General features: G+C 45.9%; 1 protein-coding gene across 1 annotated transcript in view; it reads left to right on the top strand.

Moving 5' to 3' along the window:
* COL22A1 (collagen type XXII alpha 1 chain) overlaps positions 1–25,843 on the top strand; it is a 515,443-nt gene that overhangs the window by 360,420 nt on the left and 129,180 nt on the right. Inside the window, exons 36-40 of the mRNA XM_075316011.1 lie at positions 4,016–4,069; positions 5,416–5,469; positions 19,083–19,136; positions 20,934–21,038; positions 21,203–21,247. Of these exons, the coding sequence (XP_075172126.1) occupies positions 4,016–4,069; positions 5,416–5,469; positions 19,083–19,136; positions 20,934–21,038; positions 21,203–21,247 (312 nt within the window). The remainder of the gene's footprint in view (positions 1–4,015; positions 4,070–5,415; positions 5,470–19,082; positions 19,137–20,933; positions 21,039–21,202; positions 21,248–25,843) is intronic.

Below are 25,843 nucleotides of genomic sequence, written 5' to 3' on the forward strand. Positions count from 1 at the left end.
ACATGGAAGTCAAAATGAAAGGAGAGTGACCACTTCAAATCAACATGAAAGTTAAAATGGGAGGATAGTGAACCCTCTCAACCAACATGGAAGTTAAAATGGAAGGTCATTGACCCCTTCAAACCAACATGGAAGTCAATATGGTAGGACAGTGACCTCTTTCAACCAACAATGAAGTCAAAGTGGAAGAACATTGACCCCTTCCAACCGACATGGAAGTCAATATGATAGGACAGTGTCCCCTTCCAACCAACATTGCAGACAAAGCGGAATTACAGTAATCCCTTTCAACCAACATAGAAGCCAAAATGGAAAGACAGTGACGACTTCCAACCAACACGGAAATCAAAATTAAAGGACAGTGACCCTTTCCAAGCAACATGGATGTCAAAATAGAAGGACAGCGACCCCTTACAACCAACATGAAAATTAAAATGGAAGGAGAGTGACCTCTTCCAGCCAACATGGAAGTCAAAATGGAAGGGCAGTTACCCCTTCCACCCAACGTGAATTTTAAAAGGAATGGATGATGACCCCTTCCAACCAACATGAAAGTCAAAGTGATAGGACACTGATCCCTTCCAACCCACAAGGAAGACACTGATCATTGCAAACAACATGTTGGCAAAACAAAAGTGAAAGTGAAAAGGACGGTGATTCCCTCCAGCGAACATGAAAATCAAAGTTGACAGATAGTGACACCTTCCAATCACCTTAGAAATAAAGGTTACCATGAACAAAGCAACAAAAAAATTAGCTCACCAGGTGGAGACAAATTGATTGTGACAGCACTACAATGTACTACTCTTCCACATCAGGATCGGTCTTCGCTGAACATTTGGGTCAGTGTGTACGGTGAATTTAACTAAAATCACTTGACAAGCTGACACAGCAGAATAGTGAATGAACCTTCCATATAGAGGAAGCTCAAAGCTATAAATAGGAACTTGTGCCAACTCCTGATCATTGCAGGTCACTGCATCCTAATGTGGGGGGGGGGTATAAGTGAAAGAACTGACTCTTTCTACTCACCGTAGAAGTCAAAGTGGAAGAACATTGACCCTTCCCAACCACCATGGAAGTCGAAGATGGGGCAGTGATCCTCTCCCAACCAACATGGAAGTCAAAGTGGAAGAACGTTGACCTCTTCCAGCCCACATGGAAGTCAAAATAGAAGGACAGTGACCCTTTCCAACCAACATGGAAGTCAAAATAGGACAGTGACCTCTTTCAACCAACATGGAGGTCAAAGTGGAAGGACATTGACCCTTTTCAACGAAAATGGAATTCAAAATGAAAGCACAGTGATCCTTTCCAACCAACATGGGAGTCAAAATGGATGGACAGTGACCTCTTTCAACCAACATGGAAGTCAAAAAGGAAGGAAAGTTACCCCTTCTCACCAACATGGAAGTCAAAACGGAAGGGCAGTGACCACTTTCAACCAAAATGTCTACACAGATGAAGAGACAATGATCACTCCAAACAATTTGCTGTTGAGGTGGAAGGGCAATGACGCCTTCCAGTTAACACTGAAGTCAAAGAGAACGGACAGTGAAACTTTCCAATCAACATAACTAACAAAGGTAGAAAAACCATAATCATTTCAAAATAATATATAAGTCAAGGTAGAAGAACAATGACCTTTTCCAAACAACATGGAAGTCATAATGAAAGGAAAGTGACTCATCCCAGCCACCAAAATAAAATTTAGAGTGAAAGGACAGTCACTATTTCCAACCAACACAAAGTCAGAAGTCAACTAACATAGAGGTCAAAATTGAAGGACAGTAGCCCTTCCCAACCAAAATGGACACAGAGGTGGGAAGACAATGATTATTTCAAACAACATGTTGTCAAGGTGGAAGGACCCTTTCTAACCAACATAGAAGTGAAAGTGAAAAGGACAGTGATTCAATCCAGCAAACATGAAAGTCAAAGTTGACGGATAGTGACACCTAACAATCAACTAAAGGCGGCATTACACGCTACGATATATCTAACGATATATCGCCGGGGTCACGGACTTCGTGACGCACATCCGGCATCGTTAGAGATGTCGTTGCGTGTGACACATCCGAACGACTGTTAACGATCAAAAATACTCACCTTATCGTTGATCGTTGACACATCGTTCATTTTTATAATGTCGTTCCTCCTTCAGGTTGTTCGTCGTTCCTGTGGCAGCACACATCGCTACGTGTGACACCCCGGGAACGACGAACACAGCTTACCTGCGTCCCACCGGCAATGAGGGAGGAAGGAGGTGGGCGGGATGTTCCAGCCGCTCATCTCCGCCCCTCCGCTTCTATCGGGCGGCCGCTGTGTGACGTCGCTGTGACGGCGCACGAACCGCCCCCTTCAGGAAGAGGATGTTCGCCGCCCACAGCGAGGTCGTTAGAGAGTTAAGTACGTGTGACGGGGTTAACGGCATTGTGCGCCACGGGCAATGAATTGTCCGTGACGCACAAACGACGGGGGCGGGTACGATCGCACGATATATTGAAGCGTGTGACGGGGTCTTAAGACATAAAGGTTACCATGAACCAAAGTAGCAAAAAATTAGCTCACCAGGTGGAGACATATTGATAAAGGATGCGGTGCACAGAGGCTCCTGACCGGCTTCTGGGCAAACGAAGTAGCAGCAAATTGAATGAGTTCCAGCAACAGCAGATCATGGAGTGAAACTTAAAACATGCCTTTAAAAAATGGTGATGTTAAAAACAATGAAGACAGAAACAACACTGACAGGTAGTTGTAATCTCAGCTGCAGCCACTGGGCCCAGTGCTAGGCATGGTAAGTAGTGACCATCTTACCCTTCCCTAGACACTGGGTATCCCTTCCCTTTCACCAAATGCTGGGTACTTCCCTGTACCTAGCATGACACATGGTTTCAGAAGTTTTGCAGTTTATTCAGATGTAACTTTACATACTTTAGCTGTGCTGCCATGTTCTTTTTACTAAAAGGCTTTTTCCTGCAACCCTTCCAAAGAAGCCATACTCCAGTCTTTTTCTGTACTTTCATGGACTTGTATAGTTAACATGCTGACACCTTTAGAGTCTGAGCTGTAGCTCTTGAGTTTTCTCTTGTAATTTTTCTCGAAGCATTGCTCGCTTTGGAATTAAGTCACTGGGACATCCATTCCTAGGAAGATTCACAATGGTCTGGACAATTTTCCACTTGAGAATAATATTTGTCACTGAAGAATGATGAAGTCCAAATTGCTCAACTTTATAACCCTTCCTCGATTGATGGCCAACAACAGCTACTTCTCTAAGATCATTGGTGACATCTTTATTCCTTGGCATTGGCATGTCTGCAGGGTGTAGACCAGCAATATGCCACAACTTCTGCTTTTATATAGGTGACCACATTTGCCGAGCAACCCCTGGTCACTACTTACCCTCTTAATACCAATTAAAGCAGTGATAGTCTACTTAGTTTTTCATCCACTACTTTTGCATTTTGCCCTAGTTTTCGATAAACCGCTAATAAATCGGTATAATTTATCATGAACGCTGTTCCTCTGAGCTTTACCTAATTTTTAGACTTACTAACGACCATAGTTTTTTTTTTCCTGGATAATGTTGGAATGCGTAAGACCATAAATTTAGCTTATGTCATGATGACTATACCTCCAATGTAGCAAAATCTGTTCCAAAAATAGTTAGAAAAATTCTCACTAATAAGTCTTATTAAAAAAAATATGCATTACCCATCCCTGGTATTTGTAGACACCACCACCACCATGTGACATTTGAAAAGAGAGGTCCTAGTTCTCCCATACTTTTGCGATGACCACCGAGAAGAGATACATTGCTCAGGTGCCAACATAGAAGTCATATCTGTTCATTCTTGACTTGAGGGACATGAGATGAAGACCACCGTGATGGAGTCTCAGGTTCAATGTTTGCACCATTGATAGAAATCCTCGTCCACCATCTTGACCACCAAAGCATTAGATGATAGATCTTTCTAATCCTGACCACAATTTCTGTATGTCTTCACTGCAGGGTCCAAAAGGTCAAGATGGAGACAAAGGAGAATGTGGACCTAAGGGAGATATTGTAAGTATAGCCTTAATCTATCTTTATTTAGTATGGAGTTCTCTGGAAAGTTCAAGCTTTGATTGATAGCTAATGTCTAGTGGTGGCCCAGAACATATGTTAGAGAAGTTATCGAAGAGTAGACAAAGACGGCTGCCTTCTTCTAAAACAGCGTCACAACAGGTTTTGTATGGTATTACCCCATAGCCCCATTCACTAAAAATGCAATATGAAGTTGGGGGCAGGACAGAAAAATAGAAACAAATGGGTTGAGCCACGTAAAGGGGTTGTCCCCTACTTGGACAACCTGTCATGCGATGTCCGGATCTGCACACGCAGATTACTTCTAAAGCGTCAGACTCTGTTCATATTGCAGAGTCTGACAGGCAACCGAGTCTCTCTTAAGTGCTCAGCTCGGCTGGGCATCGGCTGAGTTGTTTCACTGCTCCAAGCCGTGCAGGAGTTAATCCTTTTCGGAGCAGTGTGCTACTCTTCTGAGAGACAGGTTGCTGATTACCTTCCAGAGCTGGTCTCCTCCTATTTAAGGCTGGGGAGTGTAGTGCGAGACCTCCGAAGATAGTTTCTGCTTGCAGTTTCGATTTCCCAGCGTCCATGGTGATCCTCCATTTGATGACCAGAGATTTGCTGTCTGCGCTGTATGAAAATTCCTTGTTGTGACTTCCTCCTTTCTCTTTGGTTTATCCTCTCTGGTGTCTTTTTGTCTCCCCTCTGTGGATATTTGTGGTGTGCGTGATTTCAGTTTTACCCCCTTGCCTTTGTCTTGTTGGAGAGGTATATTACTTTGTGTCCTGCTCATCCCTGGGTTGGGGATGTGGGGGTATTAGGTCAGGGCCCAATAGGAGAGAGGGCCAGGTCGGGGGTCTGGACCTCCCTACCATTAAGGGTACCTCCGGGGTGAGGGTGAGTGCAGGGGTCCCAGTCTCAAGGCCAGCATAGGTCCCCCTGTGTCCCCTAGTCACCTGTGACACAACCTCTTCTCTTTCCTCCTGTTTAGCCCTATTAAAATAAAAAAAAAACCTATACTCACCTCCCATGCCACCACAGGAGGTAAGTATAAGCTTTTTTATTTTAATGTGGCCAAACTTGAGGAATGAGAAGGGATTGTCCAAGTAGTAGACAACTCCTTTAATGTAAAAAGTGATATTTTTGTGTGCCCAAGATGTTTTCCATACTGTAGAAGAAGAATGGGTATGATATAGTACAGGTAGATACGGTTAGCCTTGGAAACAGGTAGTTTAGGAAGTCGAATAGACCGGAATACTTATTGTCACCTTATGGACTTTTACACATTGTATATTACTTCCTATTCCCATGTATTGCTCATCTCTTACTCTTCTTACCATCAGGGTCCACCAGGGCTCGCAGGCCAACCTGGAACTAGAGGACTACCGGGGAATGTGGTGAGTAATGTCAAGTATCTCTAGAATTACAAAACTTTATATACAGTATAAGTACGAAACCGTAAGAAGCGATGAATGTAACAAAGGAGGTCCCATGAGAAATTGGCATTAGGGCCCAGTTATATATAAAACAGGCAAAACAGTATTTAAGTTTTGTTGCCTGATCTCAAATATGTTCCTTCTATGTGATTCTTATTTTTATATTTTATTTTATATTTTTTTTAAACATTAAATTTTTATTAATTTTATATTTTATTTACGTATTTATTTTTGTATTTATTTGGAACGTTTTATTACTTTCTTTTTATTATTATTATTATTATTAATAATAATAATAATTAATAATAATAATAATACTTTTATTTAATTTATTATATATTTTTAAATTATTTTACATCGATACATATGTAAAGCATTCATTATACATGTATGGTCTGTCAATAAGATACACTGGACATGGGAAGTCTTTGCATCTTACAAATTAGGAAACATATTGAATTGACTAAAAAAATAATCTATGCATTACTTATATACCGCTATAAGAGATGAGTGAAGTTTCAGGAAAATGTAATTTTCCTAGAATTGGACAAAAATTTTAAGTCTACAGAATTCAATTTTTTTTTGTGTTACTCTTTATATGAACCCTGTAAAATTGCTGACAGTGAAAAAAAATACTCCCCTCACCACTCACCTATCCCAAAATTGCAGCCCGCCATCTGGTGGTCCGAGCCTCCATCGCATAATAAGAAACATTCGAACTTGAATGCAAATTGAGCAAAATGTTGAATTGGAATCTCAGCAAATTTGCTCATCTCTATTATACATTGCGCAAATAAAAAAATATATAAAATGAAATAATAACTATACAATAAATAAATAACTAAATAAAAAAAAAACCAATGAAATAAAAAGTGCTTTATAATGTAAAAAATAACCGTTTAATAAATCGACAATGGAAAATAGAAATAAAACCAAAATAAGTATATATAGTGATATATAGAAAGACTAACTATATAAGAAATTAAGCTAATAATTAGGTAATAAACAAAATAAATATGTAATAATTATAAAAAAAATAAAAGGCAAAGAATAGCTATATTATAAATAGCTTAAAGGGGTTGTCTTAAATTAACATTTATTTAAATCCTAAGTCCCGATCTATTTAATTTCACAAGCTAATCTTTTTTCTAATATACTTTAATTAAAAAAGTCTCTATCATTCTTTAACTGCTTTACGTCTTATGTGCTTAATGTCAAATGAATCAACATCAAGAGGCAGAATGCCGCCACACCCGGAAACGAAGCGTCATTAGTGACGCCCTATTCAGGGGCTTTACTGAGCAGTTGTCAATTCCAATGTATTCTCTGTAGAATCTTGTTACTGTGCAATATGCACAATGACAGTGCACTCTCTTGCTAGCTCTAATGAGAAGTATGGAGTCGACAAGAGAGTGCACTGTGAGTGTGCTTGTTGCACAGTGACAAGATTCTACTGAGAATCCATTGGAATTGACAACCAACCCATGCTCAGTAGAATTTTGTCATTCTGTAATATGCACAGTGACAGTGCACTCCCTCCACAGCGCTGATAAGTGCCAAGCCAGCAAGAGAGAGCACTGCCACTATGCATATTGCTAGTAGATAGTCTAATAAGCATATGCTGGCATTGATAACCAACTCATGCTCAATAGAGCAGTGTCTGACACAGCCCCGTAAATTTACATCACTGATGATGCTTTGTTTCAGGGTAAGGACAAAGGCTGCAGCAGTGACTGCAATAAAAATAATTAGTAAATAACATTTACCACATGCATACATCAGCATGATTTTTGAAAATACTTTTTTGTTGTTGTGTTGCTATAAGGGTTAAAAGTTGGGCAGCTGATATGATGGCTTTATTTTTTAGGTCAGTGCGATATATGGAGTACAAAATATATATACAGTGCCTACAAGTAGTATTCAACCCCCTGCAGATTTAGCAGGTTTACACATTCGGAATTAACTTGGCATTGTGACATTGGGACTGTAGATCAGCCTGGAAGTGTGAAATGCACTGCAGCAAAAAAGAATGTTATTTCTTTTTTTATTTTTTTTTTTTAAATTGTGAAAAGTTTATTCAGAGGGTCATTTATTATTCAACCCCTCAAACCACCAGAATTCTGTTTGGTTCCCTTAAAGTATTAAGAAGTATTTCAGGCACAAAGAACAATGAGCTTCACATGTTTGGATTAATTATCTCTTTTTCCAGCCTTTTCTGACTAATTAAGACCCTCCCCAAACTTGTGAACAGCACTCATACTTGGTCAACATGGGAAAGACAAAGGAGCATTCCAAGGCCATCAGAGACAAGATCGTGGAGAGTCACAAGGCTGGCAAGGGGTACAAAACCCTTTCCAAGGAGTTGGGTCTACCTGTCTCCACTGTTGGGAGCATCATCCGGAAGTGGAAGGCTTATGGAACTACTGTTAGCCTTCCACGGCCTGGACAGCCTTTGAAAGTTTCCACCCGTGCCGAGGCCAGGCTTGTCCGAAAAGTCAAGGCTAACCCAAGGACAACAAGGAAGGAGCTCCGGGAAAATCTCATGGCAGTGGGGACATTGGTTTCAGTCAATACCATAAGTAACGTACTCCACCGCAATGGTCTCCGTTCCAGACGAGCCCGTAAGGTACCTTTACTTTCAAAGCGTCATGTCAAGGCTCGTCTACAGTTTGCTCATGATCACTTGGAGGACTCTGAGACAGACTAGTTCAAGGTTCTCTGGTCTGATGAGACCAAGATCGAGATCTTTGGTGCCAACCACACACGTGATGTTTGGAGACTGGATGGCACTGCATACGACCCCAAGAATACCATCCCTACAGTCAAGCATGGTGGTGGCAGCATCATGCTGTGGGGCTGTTTCTCAGCCAAGGGGCCTGGCCATCTGGTCCGCATCCATGGGAAGATGGATAGCACGGCCTACCTGGAGATTTTAGCCAAGAACCTCCGCTCCTCCATCAAGGATCTTAAGATGGGTCGTCATTTCATCTTCCAACAAGACAATGACCCAAAGCACACAGCCAAGAAAACCAAGGCCTGGTTCAAGAGGGAAAAAATCAAGGTGTTGCAGTGGCCTAGTCAGTCTCCTGACCTTAACCCAATTGAAAACTTGTGGAAGGAGCTCAAGATTAAAGTCCACATGAGACACCCAAAGAACCTAAATAACTTGGAGAAGATCTGCATGGAGGAGTGGGCCAAGATAACTCCAGAGACCTGTGCCGGCCTGATCAGGTCTTATTAAAGACGATTATTAGCTGTAATTGCAAACAAGGGTTATTCCACAAAATATTAAACCATTAAACCTAGGGGTTGAATAATAATTGACCCACACTTTTATGTTGAAAATTTATTAAAATTTAACTGAGCAACATAACTTGTTGGTTTGTAAGATTTATGCATCTGTTAATAAATCCTGCTCTTGTTTGAAGTTTGCAGGCTCTAACTTATTTGCATCTTATCAAACCTGCTAAATCTGCAGGGGGTTGAAGACTACTTGTAGGCACTGTAAATCTGCAGGGGGTTGAATACTACTTGTAGGCACTGTATATATAGTAGTTTTGTTTGTTTTGCTGCTTTTACATACTATAAACATATAGAAAATATCATTTGTTTTTACATCTCCATAGTCTGACAGCTATTTGCTTTTTTATATTTTCACTGATAGCACTGAATGGGGGCTTGTTTTTTGCAGTACAGGTGATGATTTCAGGGATACGATGTCTATTGAGACATGACTTTTGATCGCATTTTTTTCCACTTTTTATTTTCGTGGTATGATAAAAACATAACTTTTGATACTTTGTTATTTTTTTTTTTCCGGTGTTCACTATAGTGGTTAAAAAGTTTATATATTAGGATTTTCTGAATGTGGCAATACCAAATATATATATATATATATACACACACACCACACACATATATATATATATATATATATATATATATATATAGATATATATATATATATATATATACAGTTAGGTCCAGAAATATTTGGACAGTGACACAAGTTTTGTTATTTTAGCTGTTTACAAAAACATGTTTAGAAATACAATTATATATATAATATGGGCTGAAAGTGCACACTCCTAGCTGCAATATGAGAGTTTTCACATCCAAATCGGAGAAAGGGTTTAGGAATCATAGCTCTGTAATGCATAGCCTCCTCTTTTTCAAGGGACCAAAAGTAATTGGACAAGGGACTCTAAGGGCTGCAATTAACTCTGAAGGCGTCTCCCTCGTTAACCTGTAATCAATGAAGTAGTTAAAAGGTCTGGGGTTGATTACAGGTGTGTGGTTTTGCATTTGGAAGCTGTTGCTGTGACCAGACAACATGCGGTCTAAGGAACTCTCAATTGAGGTGAAGCAGAACATCCTGAGGCTGAAAAAAAAGAAAAAATCCATCAGAGAGATAGCAGACATGCTTGGAGTAGCAAAATCAACAGTCGGGTACATTCTGAGAAAAAAGGAATTGACTGGTGAGCTTGGGAACTCAAAAAGGCCTGGGCGTCCACGGATGACAACAGTGGTGGATGATCACCGCATATTTTCTTTGGTGAAGAAGAACCCGTTCACAACATCAACTGAAGTCCAGAACACTCTCAGTGAAGTAGGTGTATCTGTCTCTAAGTCAACTGTAAAGAGAAGACTCCATGAAAGTAAATACAAAGGGTTCACATCTAGATGCAAACCATTCATCAATTCCAAAAATAGACAGGCCAGAGTTAAATTTGCTGAAAAACACCTCATGAAGCCAGCTCAGTTCTGGAAAAGTATTCTATGGACAGATGAGACAAAGATCAACCTGTACCAGAATGATGGGAAGAAAAAAAGTTTGGAGAAGAAAGGGAACGGCACATGATCCAAGGCACACCACATCCTCTGTAAAACATGGTGGAGGCAACGTGATGGCATGGGCATGCATGGCTTTCAATGGCACTGGGTCACTTGTGTTTATTGATGACATAACAGCAGACAAGAGTAGCCGGATGAATTCTGAAGTGTACCGGGATATACTTTCAGCCCAGATTCAGCCAAATGCCGCAAAGTTGATCGGACGGCGCTTCATAGTACAGATGGACAATGACCCCAAGCATACAGCCAAAGCTACCCAGGAGTTCATGAGTGCAAAAAAGTGGAACATTCTGCAATGGCCAAGTCAATCACCAGATCTTAACCCAATTGAGCATGCATTTCACTTGCTCAAATCCAGACTTAAGACGGAAAGACCCACAAACAAGCAAGACCTGAAGGCTGCGGCTGTAAAGGCCTGGCAAAGCATTAAGAAGGAGGAAACCCAGCGTTTGGTGATGTCCATGGGTTCCAGACTTAAGGCAGTGATTGCCTCCAAAGGATTCGCAGCAAAATATTGAAAATAAAAATATTTTGTTTGAGTTTGGTTTATTTGTCCAATTACTTTTGACCTTCTAAAATGTGGAGTGTTTGTAAAGAAATGTGTCCAATTCCTACAATTTCTATCAGATATTTTTGTTCAAACCTTCAAATTAAACGTTACAATCTGCACTTGAATTCTGTTGTAGAGGTTTCATTTCAAATCCAATGTGGTGGCATGCAGAGCCCAACTCGCGAAAATTGTGTCACTGTCCAAATATTTCTGGACCTAACTGTATATATATATATATATATATATATATATATATATATATATATATATAATATGTGTGTGTGTGTGTGTGTATATATATATATATATATATATATGTATATATATACACACAGTATATATATATATATGTGTATATATATATATATATATAAATAAATTTTATATATATATATATATATATATATATATATATATATATATATATATACAATTTGCTTATTATTTTTTTACATTTCTATTTTACTTTTTACTTTGTCTCTTGATGGGATTTTAACTTTTATTTCTCTGATGACTGGTCTCACACATTATAATGCACATGTAATGAAATGCACGAAACCTGTCAGTTTTACACTGACAAATCACTTGTTAGACCCTGCTTCTGGCTGGGTCTAACAGGCCACTGTACCTGGCAGATATGGAGGTCATCATTTGACCTCCGGCTTCAATGGCAACTCTTGGCTCCCTGCGATCACGTTGCAGGAGTGCCAGAGGGGTGAAGGAGAAACCCCACTGCCTCCCACAATCTTCTAAATGCCACTATCGCTATTGATAGTGCCATAGAGGCTAATATTATTGGGACCTGGGACAATCATGTCCCAATGATGTCGCTGATCAGAGCTAGAGCTTGCAGGACTCTAGGGGTCCCGATCTCTGCAAGACCTCTGACTGTAAAGTAATGTCGGCGCTGCACAAAGCCCAGCTAGCACCGTCGTTGATATGCCGTCACCAGTCGGAAACAGGTTAAAGAATAGTAGAAAAAAGACTAGATTATGACATGAAATAGATATTTAGGATTTAAACAATTGTTAGTTTCATCTCACCCTTTAATAATATATGATGAGTAAGCATTGCCTGTCACAGCCATCTCTCTATTGCAGAGATTCCCTTTCCTTTGGGGATTCGAGGGTTAATGTCAGTATTTCTTACCAGTAAGCATTCTCATTACCTTCCCCGTTGTTTCTGGTTTGGACCTCTCCCAGTCCCTATATTTACCCTCTACTCCCAGTAAGGGGTGCCAGATATTCACTTAATCATTTGGATTCTTGGCCTGGAGGTGGAAGGAGCTGGTGGAGAACTCTCTGGAAGTTGCTGTGTAGGCTGCAGTTCTGGTGCTGACTGCAGCAGTCTGTGTTTCCCTCTGTCTGTCTTTCCTTCCCTTGGTGTTGTATTACTGGAGCAGTGGGGCTAGTGTCCATCACCTGCCAGCTCACTAGCCAGGGCTACTACAGGGTCTTTCAGGGTCTCAGGTACGGAACTTGTGTAGGTACTGGCTAGGAGTGTAGAGTACAGCTGCAGGTGACTCCTGTCCCATCTTCCCCCTCACTAGCACTATGGCCCACTGTTGTTAAAGTGTCCGCAGAGTACCCCTTGTTGTGTGTCGCATCATAAGCCAAATTTTCCATGGTCATTCATGTAACACTACCATGCTTGGCTGCTCGGAACTCGAAATGAGCAGATCTTCTTCAAAAATGCTTGAAATCCCCATTGACTTCCATTATACTCAGTACATGAGTTGACCCAGTCTGAGTGTCCTACTGCTCATTTCAAGTACCGAGCATGGTAGTGCTCGCTCATCATCACTAGTTACGAGTACCGAGCACCCGAGCATGGTAGTGCCCGCTCATCACTAGTTACGAGTACCGAGCACCCGAGCATGGTAGTGCCCGCTCATCACTAGTTACGAGTACCGAGCACCCGAGCATGGTAGTGCCCGCTCATCACTAGTTACGAGTACAGAGCACCTGAGCATGGTAGTGCTCGCTCATCATCACTAATTACGAGTACAGAGCATCCGAGCATGGTAGTGCTCGCTCATCATCACTAGTTACGAGTACAGAGCATCCGAGCATGGTAGTGCTCGCTCATCACTAGTTAGGAGTACCGAGCACCCAAGCATGGTAGTGCCCGCTCATCACTAGTTACGAGTACAGAGCACCCGAGCATGGTAGTGCCCGCTCATCACTAGTTATGAGTACCGAGCACCTAAGCATGGTAGTGCTCGCTCATCACTAGTTACGAGTACTGAGCACCCGAGCATGGTAGTGCCCGCTCATCACTAGTTACCAGTACTGAGCACTCAAGCATGGTAGTGCCCGCTCATCACTAGTTACAAGTACTGAGCACCCGAGCATGGTAGTGCCCGCTCATCACTAGTTACCAGTACTGAGCACCCGAGCATGGTAGTGCCAGCTCATCACTAGTTACCAGTACTGAGCACCCGAGCATGGTAGTGCCCGCTCATCACTAGTTACGAGTACTGAGCACCTGAGCATGGTAGTGCCCGCTCATCACTAGTTACGAGTACTGAGCACCTGAGCATGGTAGTGCCCGCTCATCACTAGTTACGAGTACTGAGCACCTGAGCATGGTAGTGCCCGCTCATCACTAGTTACCAGTACAGAGCACCCGAACATAGTAGTGCCCGCTCATCACTAGTTACGAGTACTGAGCACCTGAGCATGGTAGTGCCCGCTCATCACTAGTTACCAGTACAGAGCACCCGAACATAGTAGTGCACGCTCATCACTAGTTACGAGTACTGAGCACCTGAGCATGGTAGTGCCCGCTCATCACTAGTTATGAGTACTGAGCACCCGAGCATGGTAGTGCCCGCTCATCACTAGTTACGAGTACCAAGCACCCGAGCATGGTAGAGCCTGCTCATCACTAGTTACCAGTACAGAGCACCCGAGCATGGTAGTGCCTACATATCACTAGTTACCAGTACAGAGCACCTGAACATAGTAGTGCCCGCTCATCACTAGTTACAAGTACTGAGCACCCGAGCATGGTAGTGCCCACTCATCACTAGTTACGAGTACTGAACACCTGAGCATGGTAGTGCCCGCTCATCACTAGTTACCAGTACAGAGCACCCGAGTATGGTCGTGCCCGCTCATCACTAGTTACGAGTACCGAGTACTCGAGCATGGTAGTGCCCGCTCATCACTAGTTACGAGTACTGAGCACCCGAGCATGGTAGTGCCCGCTCATCACTAGTTACGAGTACTGAGCACCCGAGCATGGTAGTGCCCGCTCATCACTAGTTACGAGTACTGAGCACCCGAGCATGGTAGTGCTCGCTCATCACTAGTTACGAGTGCTGAGCAACCGAGCATGGTAGTGCCCGCTCATCACTAGTTACGAGTACTGAGCACCCGAGCATGGTAGTGCCCGCTCATCACTAGTTACCAGTACTGAGCACCCGAGCATGGTAGTGCCCGCTCATCACTAGTTACGAGTACTGTGCACCCGAGCATGGTAGTGCCTGCTCATCACTAGTTACAAGTACTGAGCACCCGAGCATGGTAGTGCCCGCTCATCACTAGTTACGAGTACTGAGCACCCGAGCATGGTAGTGCTCGCTCATCACTAGTTACGAGTACTGAGCACCCGAGCATGGTAGTGCTCGCTCATCACTAGTTACGAGTACTGAGCACTCGAGCATGGTAGTGCCTGCATATCACTAGTTACCAGTACTGAGCACCTGAGCATGGTAGTGCCCGCTCATCACTAGTTACGAGTACTGAGCACCTGAGCATGGTAGTGCCCGCTCATCACTAGTTACGAGTACTGAGCACCTGAGCATAGTAGTGCTCACTCATCACTAGTTACGAGTACAGAGCACCTGAGCATAGTAGTGCTCACTCATCACTAGTTACGAGTACTGAGCACCTGAGCATGGTAGTGCCCGCTCATCACTAGTTATGAGTACTGAGCACCCGAGCATGGTAGTGCCCGCTCATCACTAGTTACGAGTACAGAGCACCCGAGCATGGTAGTGCCCGCTCATCACTAGTTACGAGTACTGAGCACCTGAGCATGGTAGTGCCCGCTCATCACTAGTTACGAGTACTGAGCACCCGAGCATAGTAGTGCTCGCTCATCACTAGTTACGAGTACTGAGCACCTGAGCATGGTAGTGCCCGCTCATCACTAGATACGAGTACTGAGCACCCGAACATGGTAGTGCCCGCTCATCACTAGTTACCAGTACTGAGCACCTGAGCATGGTAGTGCCCGCTCATCACTAGTTACCAGTACTGAGCACCTGAGCATGGTAGTGCTCGCTCATCACTAGTTACGAGTACAGAGCACCCGAGCATGGTGGTGCCCGCTCATCACTAGTTACCAGTACTGAGCACCCGAGCATGGTAGTGCCCGCTCATCACTAGTTACCAGTACTGAGCACCCGAGCATGGTAGTGCCCGCTCATCACTAGTTACCAGTACTGAGCACCTGAGCATGGTAGTGCCCGCTCATCACTAGTTACCAGTACTGAGCACCCGAGCATGGTAGTGCCCGCTCATCACTAGTTACCAGTACTGAGCACCCGAGCATGGTAGTGCCCGCTCATCACTAGTTACCAGTACTGAGCACCCGAGCATGGTAGTGCCCGCTCATCACTAGTTACCAGTACTGAGCACCCGAGCATGGTAGTGCCCGCTCATCACTAGTTACGAGTACTGAGCACCGGAGCATGGTAGTGCCCGCTCATCACTAGTTACGAGTACTGAGCACCGGAGCATGGTAGTGCCCGCTCATCACTAATCCAAATATATAATAAGGAAATACATAATTATTTTTAAAATATTTAGAAAAACCTGTATAATTTACTTTACACTTTACAATTGCTTGCTACCTTGTGTTGTTATATCACATAAAAGCCGAATAAAATACATTTTCAAGGCACTGTATTTAGTAACTACCTGTTGATAACTAGAAAAAAAATGATTCAGATATCCTATTTAAGATAAATGTACAAAAATAAAGAAAAACTATAAAACATGTAAAATTCGCTCATTATACAGTGCGCCGTGACCAGCGTGTTATAGTTCCATGTATTAGAGGCGCGTGGATGGATGTTGCGTGACAGATCTGGAATCGGGGTCACGATATGACGCTGGTGTATATAGAACATAACACGTACATCCTCACCACTACCAATTGCTTTGACCCATTTTCTTCTCTAGTCACAACTAAAGTAGGGGCCAGTAAACATTACGTGGTTTGATCACACAAGTGTGGAGCCCGGATACGCAGTAGACTATATCCAAGTCCAAGGAGCAAACTTTTATGGAGGCAGCTTTGGTTATAACTGGAGTAAAAATAAAATACAAGCAGGCCGGTACTGGCCGACAGGGGGACCGGTGAATTCCCAGGTGGGCCCTTGTGCAAGAGTTGATCACCCACCACCTTATATGAGCAGTAGTTAGTTCACTGTGTACTAACAATGGCAGCATCTCATCAATTATCAAACTGCCCAGTTTATTATGTGGTCAATTTATGAATGCTGATAATGTAATATATGTATGTAGCTAAACAGTGGGCCTCAAACTTAAAGGGAACCTGTCACCAGATTTGGTGACTATAAGCTACGGCCACCACCAGTGGGCTCTTATGTACAACATTCTAACATGCTGTATATAAGAGCCCAGGCCGCTGTGTAGAACGTAAAAATCACTTTATAATACTCACCTAAGGGGCGTGCGGTGCAGACTGGTCGATTGGGTGTCTCCGTTCTCTGGGTTCGGCGCCTCCTTTTGCAGCCATCTTTGTCCTCCTTCTTCTGAAGCCTGGGTGCATGATGCATCCTACGTCATCCACACTAGCCAGCATTGAGGTCCTGCGCAGGTGCACTTTGATCTGCCCTGAAGGGGGCAAATCAAAGTATTGTAGTGCGCCTGCGCAGGACCTCAATGCTGGCTAGTGTGGATGATGTAGGATGCGTCATGCACCCCGGCTTCAGAAGGAGGAGGACAAAGATATCCAAAAGAGGAGGCGCCGCACCTGGAGAATGGAGACACCCAATCGACCAGTCCGCACTGCACCTTAGGTGAGTATTATAAAGTGATTTTTACGTTCTACACAGCGGCCTGGGCTTTTATATACAGCATATAATGTGGTGGTGGCCACAGCTTATAGTCACCAAATCTGGTGACAGGTCCCCTTTAATGTTACTGGTGGACCTTTCTCACCCCAGTCCAACAATGAATGCAAGGTAACTTAATGAGGCGGTTCACTACTCTGCAATTGTGACCATATCCCTGTAAAACTGATTGGGGAGGACCTTGATCAGCCAATTCAGCCTCTGAGTGGCGCTATTGTGGCGCCCTGGACAAGCCAGGGGCCACAGAGCACAACATCCACACACCCCACACTCCCGGTCAGGCACACCGAAGTCAGACACAAAACCCTTGTTGCCTTCCTCTAGGGGCTGATGTGCACACCAGGGGGTGGGCCAGGCGGTTGGCCCCGCCCACCGAGGAGTTCACAGTCCTGGAGGCGGGAAAAACAGTCAGTTCAGTTTTTAGTTGAGAGTGGAAAGTGAGAGGAAGTGAAGTGGTAGTGGAGCAGACTGAAGTTGGTCCGGGTGTGTGGCCCGGACGGAGCAGCAAGGTTGGCAGACGGTGGTGACCGTCTGCAGGAGTGGCCTATCGGAGTCTACCGTAAGGACCGTGGACGGGCGGTGGCCCGGCAGTACCGGACCGGTACGCAAGGAGAAGCCAGCACCATCTGGCAGGGGCTTACGGACCTCGGCAAGGCTAGGAGTCGCCGTGAATTTGCCGAATTCATTACTGAAGGGAACTTCCTGGGTTTCCCAGCAGCCAAGTCCCGACAGAAGGCAACAGTCCAACCAAGAGAGGGAGACACCGCCACCGCCAAGGCAACCGTTTCCCAGGGCCAGAGCCTGCGGGCAAAAGGGGCTCCTCCAGCCCATATCCAAGCTGGGGAGCGGGTTACCGGTGGGAACCCATTGGAACCATCTACCGTACATAGGTGCAGGGAAAGGCAGTCACCACCAACCTGCCGGGAGAAACAACACCGCAGCCGTCTGTGGGACCCGTCCATCCAGCCGTGTGTTTTACCGAGAACTGTGTCTTCATCATTGGCTGAGTGAGTACCACCGTGCCGTGCGGCACAGCGCTGCCCCCGCGACCCTGCACCTCACCAGGCCCTGTAACCCGCCTGCCATCCACCCCTACCCCCATCACCGGGCCCCGGGACAACCAACCCCCCTACTCACGGAGGGGAGAACTAACATCCAGGCTGCTCCCTGTCACCGCTCCCGGGATCCCCGTCTAGAGCAGCGGTGGTGTCACCAATATCACCACAACCGTGGGTGGCATCACGGACAATAATCAAATCCCCACAATCAAAATCCCCTTTTCACTCACGGGCGAGGAGCGCCGCTCGAGTCCCCGGGATCCGGCCCACCGCTCGAGCCACCACCGAGCAGCGGCAGCCGCACCAGCAGCAGCGGCCGGACCCGAGCAGTGGGAGAGCGCAGCGTTCCCTCCTCCGCCCGCGACACTATCATGGTCCACTCTTCCACATCGCGTGACCTCCCGAGCTCCATGACCTCTGGGATCCAGTGATGGTACATCAACCTCCGGTTGACCCAACATCACCGAGCCCGGCTCCAGTGACTGGGCTGTCGGTGGCGTTTCAGCACTTGTCACAACCCAGCGTTACAGCCCAGCATGTCGCACGCTCTCTCCTTCACTGTGGAGCACCGCAAGCAGGGATATGCTGCGCTGTGACGCTGAGCTGTGACGAATGTCGAAACGCCGCCCACAGCCCAGCCACTCAAGGAGACTGGAGCCAGGCTCGGTGATATCACGTCAACTGGAAGTTGACGTGACTTCACCGGAACCTAGAGGTGACGGTGCTCGGGAGGGTTATGCAATGGGAAAGAGTGGGCCATGATAGCGCCGCTCAGATGAGAATTGGCAACACAAGGTATTTACAAAAAGCCAAAAAGCCTCCCCTATCAGTTTTACAGAGATATGGTCACTACTGAAGAGCAGTGAACCGCCCCTTTAAATCGGCTTAGAATTAACCGTAACTTCATCATCTATATGCAGCATTTTTTAATTATTTGGGCATTGTTACTCCACGATCTAATCAGTGTAACCTAATTAACTCCATTTTTGTCTATTTAAAGGGAAATCCGGGAGACGCCGGTTTGCCAGGAAAGGACGGACAAAAGGGCGAAAAGGTGACTATATCTAATTTTATTGTGCTAGTAATGAAGCCCCGGCGGGAGAGCTTCCATCTGTTCTCTGTCTCCTTGGTTTTGTAATATTATTTCTAAAATCGAAGCCGAAAAGTTCATCAGTTCAGATGCCCCATCTGTTTACCGGATAGTGAGAAGGAGACCGGGAGGGCAGCCCGATGTCAAGAGCAAGACCGGCCGCTCAACGGCTGGACGGGAATATGGTCTACTTCACGGAGCATGCGGTTATTATAAGGGTGGATGAAAACAATCCGACCCATGGTGCTCCAAAATAGTGGCTACCAAAGGAGTTGTCCACTTTGGTCAGAAGAGTTTTCACCAATAAGCTAATGTATAGCTTTGACCACTAATGATCAGGTGTGGTCACCGGGAACAAGCGCTCAATTTCCCTGCAGTGCCACCAGAGGACAAAGAAAGAATTGCAGATTTCCCACTAATGATCTTTCTGTGTAATGCATTGAGGCATCGTAAATGGGTAAGGGTCCTGAATGTGAAAAACCAGTATCACGGGATAGCAGGGAACCAGGGCTCCTAAGGCTATGTTCACACATCAGTTTTTTGACATCAGGCGCGATTCGGCAAAAACATGAAAAAACGGATCCGGCGTCTGTTGCCGCCGAATCTGTTTTTTTCTCCATAAACTTTCATTAGCGCCGGATTGTGCCGGATGGCCTTGCGTTTCATCTGGATCCGGCAAAATTTACTTGTCAGGCGGCCGGATGATTCGTTGAAGTGAATGTTTTTGTATCCGGCAAAAAATACGGATCGCGCCGTACGCCGTTTTATAATGGAAGCCTATGGACACCGAATCCGGCGTAATGCGGCAAAAAAACAGATCCAGCCGCTGAAGCCGTTTTTTTGAACTGAGCATGCTCAGTATCGCACCGGATCTGTCAAAAAACTGAAGGAACTGATGGAAAAAACTGATGCAACTGATCCGTTTTTTCGCCAGATCCGTCACATCAGTTTTTTCGCCAGATGCCAAAAAACTGATGTGTGAACATAGCCTAAGCTGAACCTCAACCTATGCTGTCCCTAACCTCAGGGATACTCCTAATGGTGGAGAGGCCTGAGTCTCCTTCCTGGCCCAGCTCCTGACCAGTCCTGATCTGAATCCCTCTCCCCCTCCCCACAAGGAGGGACAGGACAGGAGTGTGTTGAAAACCAAAGAAATAGACAGACATGGGTAATCAAAACTCTTTCAGTCAGCACGCATACACAGATAATAAGATATTAGGAGGAAAACAAGAGCAGGAAGGAAACAACAAGGGTAAACTCCACAATCGCAGCAAAGCAAAAAGTTTGTTCACCAAAGAGATTGGGAGCACACACAGCCTGGAGGATTTGACATTGACCAAGCAAAAAGCAACACTTTCACCAGAAAGTCTGGGACACCAAAGCTCACAGACCAGCATAAACAAACTATAGCTGGCATGGGTGGAAGAATTCAACCAACATAAATAGGAGAGGAGCAGATGTGATAAAAGGAGCAACAGACTATCAGAGATTAACTCTTGCTAGCCTGCCTATGAATCAGCACACAGCAGGTTGACGCCCGAGTCTGCCTGTGTTGATCCCAGACACCAGAGAAACCATCGGGCGGAGTGTCAGGATCTGCAATCTGAACAGAGTCCAACGCCGCCATGACAGTTGGTAAAGACCAGACTTTTTAAAAACATTAGATGTTTCTTATAACTGGCAGATAAGTAATCATATCAGGAGTTTTTTCCCTTATAAGATATTTGTAACGGATGAATATTCTATGATTTTTTTTTTTAGGGTGAACCAGGCAGAGAAGGGAAACTTGGCCCGTCGGGCCGACCGGGAGACGCAGGTTTAGCCGGTTTACCTGGACTACCAGGCCGAGGCAAGGATGGTGAAAGGGTAAGCTAAAAAAGCATTAAGACGCACAATACTGATATTTTCCTCTCTACTCTGGACAACATTATTTTAGAAAAATGTCGTCTTGTGTATGTCCTGTCTACTTTACTATCATAAATAAAATTACAATAAATAAATATATATTTTAATGTGAATATTTCTTGTAGGGTGAACGCGGAGCCACCGGCCCACAAGGGCAACCAGGATCTAAGGTAAGCCCAATGATGTACTATTATCAGCAGCTCTGCTATGCGCAGCTGTGAGATCGGTGGTTGACATTATTGCCAGTGTATAGTGCCGCTGATATTAGAGAATCTCAGGGTTAAAACTTTCCATATATCATAGGGACATCCCTTTATTTGGCCAATGGTCTTCAGAATTCAGCAGAGTGGGTACAGCCTCACTGAAATAACATATATACACTGCCAACCTCGCCAATATGTGCAAATAGTTGGAGGAGGTGAGCTGTGACATCACCTATTGTGAATGGTGGAACCTGTGTTATCTACTATATATAGAAGTGTTATCAGTTATTCTACAGGAGGGGGGAGGTGAGCTGTGACATAACTTATTGTGAATGGTGGATCCTGTGTTATCTATTTTATATAGAGGTGTTATCAGTCATTGTAGAGGAGGAGGAGGAGGTGAGCTGTGACATAACCTATTGTGAATGGTGGATCCTGTGTTATCTATTTTATATAGAGGTGTTATCAGTCATTGTAGAAATGGAGGAGGAGGTGAGCTGTGAAATAACACAGGATCCACCATTCACAATAGGTTATGCCACAGCTCACCTTCTCACCATCTACAATGATTGATAACACCTCGATATACAATCTATAATACATGATTCTCCAGTCACAATAGGTGATGTTGCAGCTCACTGCCTCCCCCTCCAGTTCAATGATGGATAACACCTCTATATACAGTAGATATCACAGTATCTAGCCTTCACAATAGGTGATATCACAGCTCACCTCCTCCCTCTCCTGTACAATGACTGAAAACACCTCTATATATGGTAGATAACACAGGATCCACCATTCACAATAGGTGATGTCACAGCTCACCTTTTCCTCCTATACATTGACTCATAACACATCTATATACAGTAGATAACCTATTGTGAATGGTGGATCCTTTGTTATCTACTGTATATAGAGGTGCTATAATTCATTGTACAGAAGGAGAAAGATGAGCTGTGACATCACCTATTGTGAATTGTGGATTCTGTGTTATCTTTAGTTTATAGAGGTGTTATCAGTCATTGTACAGGAAGGGGAGGAGGTGAGCTGCGATATCATCTATTGTGAATGGTGGATCCTGTGTAGTTACTGTATATAGAGGTGTTATCAGTCATTCTATAGGAGGAGGAGGTGAGCTGTGACATCACCTATTGTGAATGGTGGATCCTGTGTTATCTACCATATATAGAGGTGTTTTCAGTCATTGTACAGGAGAGGGAGGAGGTGAGCTGTGATATCACCTATTGTGAATGCTAGATACTGTGATATCTACTGTATATAGAGGTGTTATCCGTCTTTGAACTGGAGGGGGAGGCGGAGAGCTGCAACATCACCTATTGTGAATGGAGAATCATGTATTATAGGTTGTATATAGAGGTGTTATCAATCATTGTAGAGGATGAGGAGGTGAGCTTTGACATCACATTTTGTGAATTGTGGATCCTCTGTTATCTACTGTATATACAGGTGCTGTCAGTCATTGTACAGGAGGAGGAGGTGAGCTGGGATATCACCTTTTTGTATATAGTGGATCCTTTGCTATTTGCTGTATACAGATGTGTTACCAGTCATTTTACAAGAGGGGGAGGAGGTGAGCTGTGTCATCACCTATTGTGAATGGTGGATCCTTTGTTATGTACTGTATATAGAGATGTTATCAGTCATTGTACAGAAGGAGGAGGAGAGCTGTGACATCACCTATTGTGAATAGTGGATCCTGTGTTATCAGTCATTGTACAGGAGGAGATGTAGCTCAATGATGGGTATGGGCACTAAGGGTCTACGGAAATGAGCAACCAGTGCGGTGAGCTGGCAGGTGGTAACTGAGCCAGTATAACCTTTGGTGGATCCGTTCTTGTGTTTTTTCTACCCCCAGATAACCCCTGTTGTTATCCTCTGTGCCTAGTTACATCACAGAGGATAACCACCTCTGTGATACATATCTCCCCCCATGATTTGTCCGGTGGGCATTTTACAATTTACATATGTAATTGCTAATTGGTCCATTGAAGGGGCATAAACAACATACAGAAGGTAAGTGCAGACGGCAATCAATAATCGTCCTCTGAGAAAATGTAAGTCAGTTATGTCCTGGTAAAGCCCCTCTTGGGGAAAATGGAAGAAGACTTCCCACCCCAGCATAGCACGTCCTCTTGACAGGCCCAGCTTTGAAGGGGGGGCTGGCTATCCTTACATAGACCAATGTTATTGGCAATGCTCTATGGAAAACAGTTTGGAAATTAGCTCCCTTTTCGTTAATGCCATTGTGTAAATCAATGCCGAACCCTTCTTCTCAGTAAACACAAAGGGGGACAACAACTTTCCTCATTGTGGCATCTTTAGATATTGTCCTGGTCCTCCGTCCATGCTATGAGTACATGTGTGTATATGAGTGTGCATACTGGAGGTATGTATAAGTGTATATGCACGTGTGAGAAGGGCAGTGAGCCCCATAGGGGTGAGCAGGCCCATGACGATCGGGAGGGTGCAGGGTAGTAAGGAGTTAAAAGGTTTTGGTTGGGGATGAGGGAGATAGATGGGGGCATGGGATTGGTGGTTGGTACTGGAGGGGGGATTGGTGGAGAGCAAGGAAGGGGTGGGGGCGCAGTTTGAGGTATAAAGAGAATGTAAAGTGTGTTACCTCCCCTTTCGTCGCTTGAACTTTGTGCCCCAGGACGTTTGTGCTGCAGCCCACTGCGATGGCTGACCTGGCTGCTTTAATGGACTTAGTGCGTGGGGCTGCTGAGGTCCTGGGTGCTGACGTACTACGGGATCAGCTGGCGGCGGTTTGCGGTGCTGGAGCGGTGATTCCTGCTGCTCCTGCGCCCGGGCCTGTTCTACGTGCTCGGCGGTCACGGCCGCCGGTGCGCTACTCCCCCAGCGGAGGGGGGAGAAGGAGATCAAGGAGCCCCTTCGGGGACCCTCCGGCATGAGGGAGCCCCGCGTCTGCTGTGGTGGAGCTGCCGGTTGCCGGGAGGAATCCTCGCCGGAGATCCCGCGGGTCGGAGGTGGGCGGAGCTTCGGCGAGGCCTACTTCCGGTCCGCGGCCTGCAAGGTCCCGGAGCGGAGTAGCGGCAACCCCCGGTGATGTGCGGGCCGGGGGTGGAGCCCAGCGGATCGGATTGGCGGTGGAGACTCCCTGCAGACGGCAGGGGAGCGACTCAGGACGGATAGTGGAGGTGGAGTGCGGCGGCGGGCAGAGACGAGCGGGAGAAGAGTGCGGCGGCCCGGCGGCCATGGTCCGGTCCCGGATTACGGTCCCCTCCGGCGAGGATCGGGCTGGGGGGGGTTCCCGGCGTTTGTCAGAGGCGGGACGGCAATCCCGCAGTCGGCAGGGAGGGAGCCCAATGAGCAGGGAGGACGCATCAGCGGCGCAGCAAGGATACCGGAGGCCAGCAGGGATGGACGGCGGTACGGCGCCACGTCGTGCCAAGAGACTGAGGTCCAGCAGGAGGCGTCCGGAGGAGCGGGGTGCGGTGACCGTGGGGGTCGACGGCCGCCAGGTGCGGGCTGTCCCCTCGCTGGTCCCCCCTGTGGCCGGCAGCGGCAGTTCGGACTCCGGAGGGGATGAAGAGTCGATGGCAGCGACAGGCCGGACGGAGCGACAGCAGGATGATCGGGGCACGGCTGTGCCAACGTCGGTGCAACGGCAGCCTGGTGAGCGAGCGACAGAAATGTTTAATGCTGTGGGTAGTGCGGGCGGGGGAGGGGGTTCCTCCGCGGGAAGTGTTGCGCAAGGGGCGAGTGCGGTCGGTCAATCTGGTCTACCGGGCCCGGATTTTTTTGGGGGCAGCTTTTGGGGGTGTTGCAGGGGTTGTCGGCGGAACGGGGTAGTCGGATTGGGCCTGGGGCGCCGGTGGGGGCGTGGGTGGCCCCCTCGGAGGTAGTGCAGACAGAGGCGCCGGGGCGTGAGGTTGCGGCGCGGGACACTACCGCGGCGGTAGATGCGGGACAGGCGGCCGGTGGGGTGGCTGCCGTGGGTGCGAGTAAAGAGGCGGAAAAGGAAAAAGAGAAAGAGGATGAGGTTGTGCGGTTGGATGATAGGGCGCGGAGTGAAATTTATGTGTGTTTTGAAGGTCAGTTGGGGGTTCATTTAAAAAAGGAAGTGAGGGACAAGATTTGGAAAGGGGAGTATGTGGAAATTTTTTCCCTGCTTCCCCTGGAGAAGTTTAATTTGGATAAGGTGAAGCCCAGTACAAAAAAGGAGAAGGAGGATGAGGAAAAACGGAGGTATAGGTTGATCCCGAGGACGTTTACCAATTGGCTGCAGGCCTTTGCGATCTTGGCTAGCGTGATTGGGGAAAAGGAGCCGGAGCATTGTTCCGCTCTATTCGGTTATATGGATGCGATAGGGGAGGCGTATAGAGTATACGGCGGATTAGGGTGGTTAAGATATGACGAACAGTTCCGGCAACGGAAGGCTCTGCGGCCTGGTGTTCAGTGGGGACACAAAGATATTTCTTTGTGGATGCGGCTAATGACGGCTCCGGCTCAGCCCTTTCGAGGTGGTGCCGGGAGCCCGGGTGCGAGCGGCGGGTCCCCGGCTGGACAGAAAAAGGGGGC

Source organism: Anomaloglossus baeobatrachus, chromosome 6, assembly GCF_048569485.1.
Source record: "Anomaloglossus baeobatrachus isolate aAnoBae1 chromosome 6, aAnoBae1.hap1, whole genome shotgun sequence".
In the NCBI taxonomy this organism is placed as follows: Eukaryota; Metazoa; Chordata; class Amphibia; order Anura; family Aromobatidae; genus Anomaloglossus; species Anomaloglossus baeobatrachus.